Source organism: Ceratotherium simum, chromosome 15 (genome assembly GCF_057802395.1).
Source record: "Ceratotherium simum simum isolate JZ-2026a chromosome 15, ASM5780239v1, whole genome shotgun sequence".
In the NCBI taxonomy this organism is placed as follows: domain Eukaryota; kingdom Metazoa; phylum Chordata; class Mammalia; order Perissodactyla; family Rhinocerotidae; genus Ceratotherium; species Ceratotherium simum.
This window is the reverse complement of record NC_141914.1, coordinates 5,371,823-5,377,822: the sequence shown is the minus strand read 5'-3', so window position 1 is coordinate 5,377,822 and position 6,000 is coordinate 5,371,823. Positions and strand designations below refer to the sequence as shown.

Sequence of the window (6,000 nt, the reverse complement as noted above, 5' to 3'; positions counted from 1 at the left end):
TTGCTAAACTCCTTGATTCCTTGGGCAAGCTTACTCCTGTTTATTTTAGAGCCTACATGTGTTTTGGCTTTAGACACAAATCATTAGTGGGGCATTGTATTGGGCTCCACTCCCAGCTTCTTAAAAAAATCTTTAGGGCCGGCCCTGTGGCTTGGTGGTTAAGTGTGCGCGCTGCAATGCTGGTGGCCCGGGTTCGGATCCCGGGTGCGCATCGAGGCACCACTTCTCTGTCCATCCTGAGGCCGAGTCCCACATACAGCAACTAGAAGGATGTGCAGCTATGACATACAACTATCTACTGGGACTTTGGGGGGAAAAAATTAAATAAATAAAATCTTTAAAAAAAAAAAAAAAATCTTTAATCCTCCCTTTAGGACATTTGCAACAGGCAAAACAGCAGGAGTTCATGAGAAGAATCAGATAAGAGGCATCTTCTTGCCTCCATCTGAACTTTCCGCATTAGTCACAATAATTCCTCCCACAACCCACACACGCACTGAACAGATGCGTGTCATCCCTGCTTTCAGGCATTAGAGGCTGAGAAACACTGACATCCAATCTCAGAACTGTTAGTTGACTTACCTTTAAAAGACAGTGACCTGGAATTCATTAAGATATCACCTTAATAGCTATAAAAATTGGGTAGTCTTACCAGACAGGAAAGATATGAAAAAAAGGTATGGGATTACATCAAGTTCAAAAGTCTTTACACTTAGAAGGAAATATACTTAAATATCTTAAGAGCTAAAGAACAATAAAATCCTGGCTGGTGACATGACAGCCAGGGCGGGGGCTGCACATTGTCACGAGTAGGCAGAAAAGACAGATCATTTTAAGCATGACTCCAGCTCAGCAAGGCTCCTTCCCTGAGCTACAGAGGCTAGGAGACAACCTGTGTGGAGGGTTTGATGCAGTGACTATAAATAGTAGGATGTGGCATGTGCCATTAGGGTCACTGTCGAGAACCCTGTCCCATTCAATATCTGGGTCCAGTACCTCAAACAGAGGACTAGGTGTTGCCTGACATTGTCTGCCATGGACGAATCATTTCCTTAACAGGAAGCCTGTTTTAACATGGAATGACTTAGAATTAAGTTCAGAAATGTTTAAGAAATTCAAAACCACAATATTGATATTTTTGTGTTAAGGAATTGTGCATGTTTAGCATTTTAGGTATTTATAATTTTTAAAATAATTTTGTCTATGCAGACTAGTCTTGTAAGTCCAATTTATAAATATGCAGTTGAGTGACAAATTTAGGTTTGTGATTATAAGTTGAACTCACTGAGTTTGTACACAGTATTGGAACATTTAAGAAAACTTAAGTTTTACGACATCTATAAGTTTAATAAATTAGATTTGTGAGAATAACTTAACTTTGGAAGATTTGTCAGTTAACTGAAGTATTAAGGACATCAAAAATATTTGATTCATAAATACAATTTAAGATGTTTAAAGGGAAATCTAATTGTCTAAGTATAAAATTGTGCCCAAACATTAAAGTCTCCTTATAACTGAGTGTTAGAATTAGCTAGACTTAAAAATAGAATAATAATATTCATAAATTGAACTTAAAAGTATAAAAAAGGATTAAGTTTTTTCATTTTTACTGGTTTAGTCTGGAAACCCAATCACTCCATTCTCCACACGTCTCTTGAAAGCACCTCTCCAAGCTTAAAGCAAAAATCTCCCTTCATGGCCATTTATTTAGGGGAAATTCTTTTCTATTACTTCATGTTTGTCCTCTGTTCTCTCAGTTTTGTCCACCTGGAATTCATATTAGTCAGAATCTAGAATTTCTGGATCTATTCTCCATGTGTACGAACTTTTCTTTCATACTTTTTATCTTTGGACTCCTTGTATTTGGGGAGAATTCCTCACTTCTCAGCTTTTATTTTCATTGTTCCTGTAGTGCCTGGTGACTCCTGCACCACCAAATTAATCCACATCCAGGATACAATCAACACAGCCTTGATTAAGGAGCCCTACAGTGATGAAATGATGAGAAGGAGAGCATCAAGATGGTCATGACCCAACCTCCCATTTCAACCATGAGCTTGAAGTTAGTGCAATCAGAGGCTGCAGTTTCCCAAGCTAAGGAGATTGGAAATTACAGAAATCACTGAGGAGCTGGTATTGCATCAACAGCTAATGTTGATAGTGGGCTGACTTATTTAAAGAGTTTCTTTGCTTTGGTTATGGCAAATAAGACATGGGATATCCACAAAGGGGGTTTGGCAAAGCTCAGGAATTGAGACCCCAGGTTTTTGGAAGAGTTGAGATAAAATACAAATAAAAGTAAGGGAGGGCACCCTCCCCCACCCCTTCTTTGGTGAAGGCTTCCATAAAGTTCCAATAATGGTGTTCAAATGTATTGCTCACTTCAGGGATTGGAGGAAGATAGCCCCAGACTGTGGACTTAAACCTGAACCAAATGTTCCTCTCCTGAGAACTCACTGAGCTGCATCTCACTTGTATTCTCTGAGTGCAGAGACTGGAGAAATGGACACTTCTGCTCTCTCATAAAGATTGCTAGAATATTTGTGCTCACCAGTTTTCAAAATCCCAGCCCTCATCTTGTTCGTGCTAACTATTCTTCGAGTACCTGCTAGGCCTAGATACCAGCAATGCCATTTTCACACAGCTGCAGCTGACAGCTCACTCTTTTGAAACACAAATTTGCCTAAGTCAAGGGACTAGAAAAGACCCTTGAGATACAGGACATACAGGGGGCAGAAGGCCATGATCACCTGAGGACCACAGCATGTGGTCCGTATGCCAGAAATACACTAAGGTTTATTGCATTATTCAAGATAAATCTTTAGACACCCACATCACTTCTTTTCAACCATTACATAAAAAAATGAGTGTGTCCAGTTCTTTGGCCTAAAGAATCCACTCAGCTGCCTCTTCAGTGTCACTGTCGTAATACCAGATTGGGGCAGCCTTACTGATTTGTCAGTGCTTCTGGAATGTCAGGGAGCCCTGGAGATTTAAATGCCCACGTTTCACCTCCAGCTGCCCACGAGGCTGCCTCCATTCCTCCATATTCGAGTCATTCATCAAGAGTCCTACAGCCTCCTTACCATTTTTGTCACAGGAGAGACTGGCCTTTCTGACTAACATTGTAGTAAATTAGCTGTCCCTGTGCTTCAGTTTTGTCTCAGAGACCCTAGAATCATAAAATGTGACAGCCAGAAAGGGCCCCATGATTCATCCAATTCAATTCCTTTACTTTCAGAGAAGGACATGGTTGTGATTGCTAAAGCCCTAGAGGCTGGTTAATGGTAGAGCCCAGAACTAGAAATACAATTTCTTGACTCTCCACTGGTGGGTACTTAGTGCACAGACTAGGTGAGGGCTCTGACTTTTTACCCAAATATTCCATAAAAGGCTGCTTCTCATTTTAACCCTTCAACTATTTCAGCAGAGGGGACGGTGTGGTGGTCATGCTATGCTGCCTGATGACTTTTCATTCCAAAGGTAACATCATAACTCTCCTTTCCCAATCTCCCATGGCTTTGCAACCATGTGTCCTAGGGATCATCCCTTTTATCTTCTCTGAAAGAGCACATGACTCAAGATGGCTTCTGGCTTACTTTTCCCAGGAGAGAAGACAGGTGCCACAGAAAAAGATGTCTCACAAGAAGGAATTTCAGTGTCACAACACCTCTTCTACATGACGTGTGGGTGGAGTGCAGCTGAATAACAAAAACAAAAGATCTGAGGTGACTGAACCAGGGTTCATGCATTCATTTATTTCTCATTGCAGCAACAAGATAAACAACTGTAATTCCATGCTGAACGAGTTAGAAATGTAGTAAGCCCAGGAACCTTGAGCACATCTACAAGACAAATAAAACAAATATTTTTCATAGCATGGGCACCAAACTTGAGACATCCTGGGAAGAGTCATTCTGGGCCCCCAATACCATGACTGACGTGCAAAATGAATTTATCATCCAAAGTATTTTCAAACCTAAAAATAAAATATTTAAATTCAAATATCTTAACAAAATTGGAAATAGAAACAATATGCCAAGAATCGTCCTCAGCCTGTTGTTCTCTAAACAAAAGGTCAAAAAACAAAACCATGAACAAAAACAATGCAAAAGAGAAAAAGTTCATCCAGACAGACCAGATGCCCATCAAAATCACATCTCTTCTTCTGATTCTTGTTCTCGTTCAGCATTTTTCAGGAGTCCCACTTCTGAGGGGCAGAACCTCTGAAGTCGTGATTTAACCAACCTGAGGAGAATGAAAAGCATCTCATGTTATGCTGGTTAAAATAAAAGCCCAGAGTGCTATGTAGCTGTAATACAACAAACTCCAGATTATCTGTGCAAACAGGAGAAGCAACCCGAAAAGAAAAGTACTTTTATTTGGCTTTGAAATTACCTGAAAATTTTTTGTGGATTAAAGCAGGATACAAGAAAACAGATGCAATAGAAGATGTCTAATTATTCATAACTTTGATCATTTCTAAAACAAAGAAGAGAATCTCTGAGCTGTAGCAATCCAGATGCAACCAAGTTCAGACGAGCTTCTCCATCAAGTCCGCCCCCTGAGCTGTGTCTTGCAAAATGGAGCCCTCTCCTGTGCGGCAGGAACGTGAAGGCAACTCCTTCCCCATGTCGAGCCCCACGTCAGTCTGGGCTGTATTGCAGCCCCTACTCACGCCTTCAGAGGGGTGCTCTTGTGCAGGCCACAGGCTGCTCAGCTGCATGGGATGGTCCATGATGAATTAAGAAGTTGGAAGAAGTGCCCGCCCCCTTATGACTGTTTTCATAGATTAAGAGAATCTATAGGTTTTGGGGAAGCAGCAATTATAATTTTTGACATTGGAAGATGCAAAGCTTCTTAGCAGCAGAAACTCAGCAGGCTCTTCACTTCTCTGATGTCATAAGAACTAGGCAAAGATTCTCCCGTGCGTGATTGTTTGTAAAGACATTGTACTGTGACCATATCAACAAAACATAGTTAACTTCCAGAAATACATAAGAATATGCAAACAGACTTGATAAACCAAACCATCAAAATCATTCTCATTTTGTGAAAAACTTCACCAGCCCCTCTGCATCTTTACTCTTATTTTCTGCCCTTCTTCTTCTTCCAGTGCAGGTCTGACCTGCCCCTCTTGATATGCAATGCCTCTACTTATGCTGTGGATCCCACAAGGAAGTAAGCTTCATAACAGCAGAGACCTCATCTTCTTTACTGCCCTAACCCTAGCCAGAGTCTAGAACAATGTCTGCTACATAATAGGGGCTCACACGCATTTGACGAATCAATGGCCTTTGGAGCAATCTGCCAGGAGTTCATATCCATCACCTACTCATAGAGGTTAATTCTTCGGTCACTTCCAGCTCATCATTAACTCCTCCGAAACACAATGACTGAGCAGCGTCAGTGACATCTGTTGACTTGTCAAGAGCCAAGGAAAACCACTCAAAATCATTTGCCTGGATTATTAATTGACTAGTGACGTTGCTCCTAATGTCCACAACTCTTCAAGGCACTGTTCTCACAAAAAGCTAATACTCTTAAATAATTTAAAGACTGGGACATTGCTTGTGTCATTTTTTTAAATCCACACAGTTATCTCCACATTGTACAACCTCAATACATGCTAAAGAAATGGATTAATTAGTTAATCCATTCATTAGATTCATTCCTGATAACTCTTGTGGAAAATACAACAAAGACATGGCTACTTAATTACAAATTAATTGTTAACACAGACCCTAGTGACTCCTGCTGTTTCCCACTCTTCCACTTTGGGTCGAATCTGCTGTTGCTACAAGCCACCAAGCTGAGGCATGTTCAGGCTCTATCTGCATCTGATAGTATTGGCACATGCAGAAATGGCCACTGGGGACAGATTGAGGGATGGAGTAATCAAGAGGAAGTGCAAATAATTGCCTGTTCCTGGAATGACGCAAGTCTCGGGAACTAAGGTCGGGTGGGGTGTGTCTAGGCTTTTGTTCCCGCATGTTCTCT

The 6,000-nt window shown here is 41.0% G+C and overlaps 1 protein-coding gene across 2 annotated transcripts in view; it reads right to left on the bottom strand.

The window, feature by feature from the left end:
- Positions 1 to 3,738: 3,738 nt before the first annotated feature.
- TMEM45A (transmembrane protein 45A) overlaps positions 3,739 to 6,000 on the bottom strand; it is a 70,973-nt gene continuing 68,711 nt past the window's right edge. For both annotated transcript variants that reach the window (XM_004439956.3, XM_087439418.1), the window contains exon 6: positions 3,739 to 4,248. In XM_004439956.3, the coding sequence (XP_004440013.1) occupies positions 4,155 to 4,248 (94 nt within the window). In that variant the 3' untranslated portion in view covers positions 3,739 to 4,154. The remainder of the gene's footprint in view (positions 4,249 to 6,000) is intronic.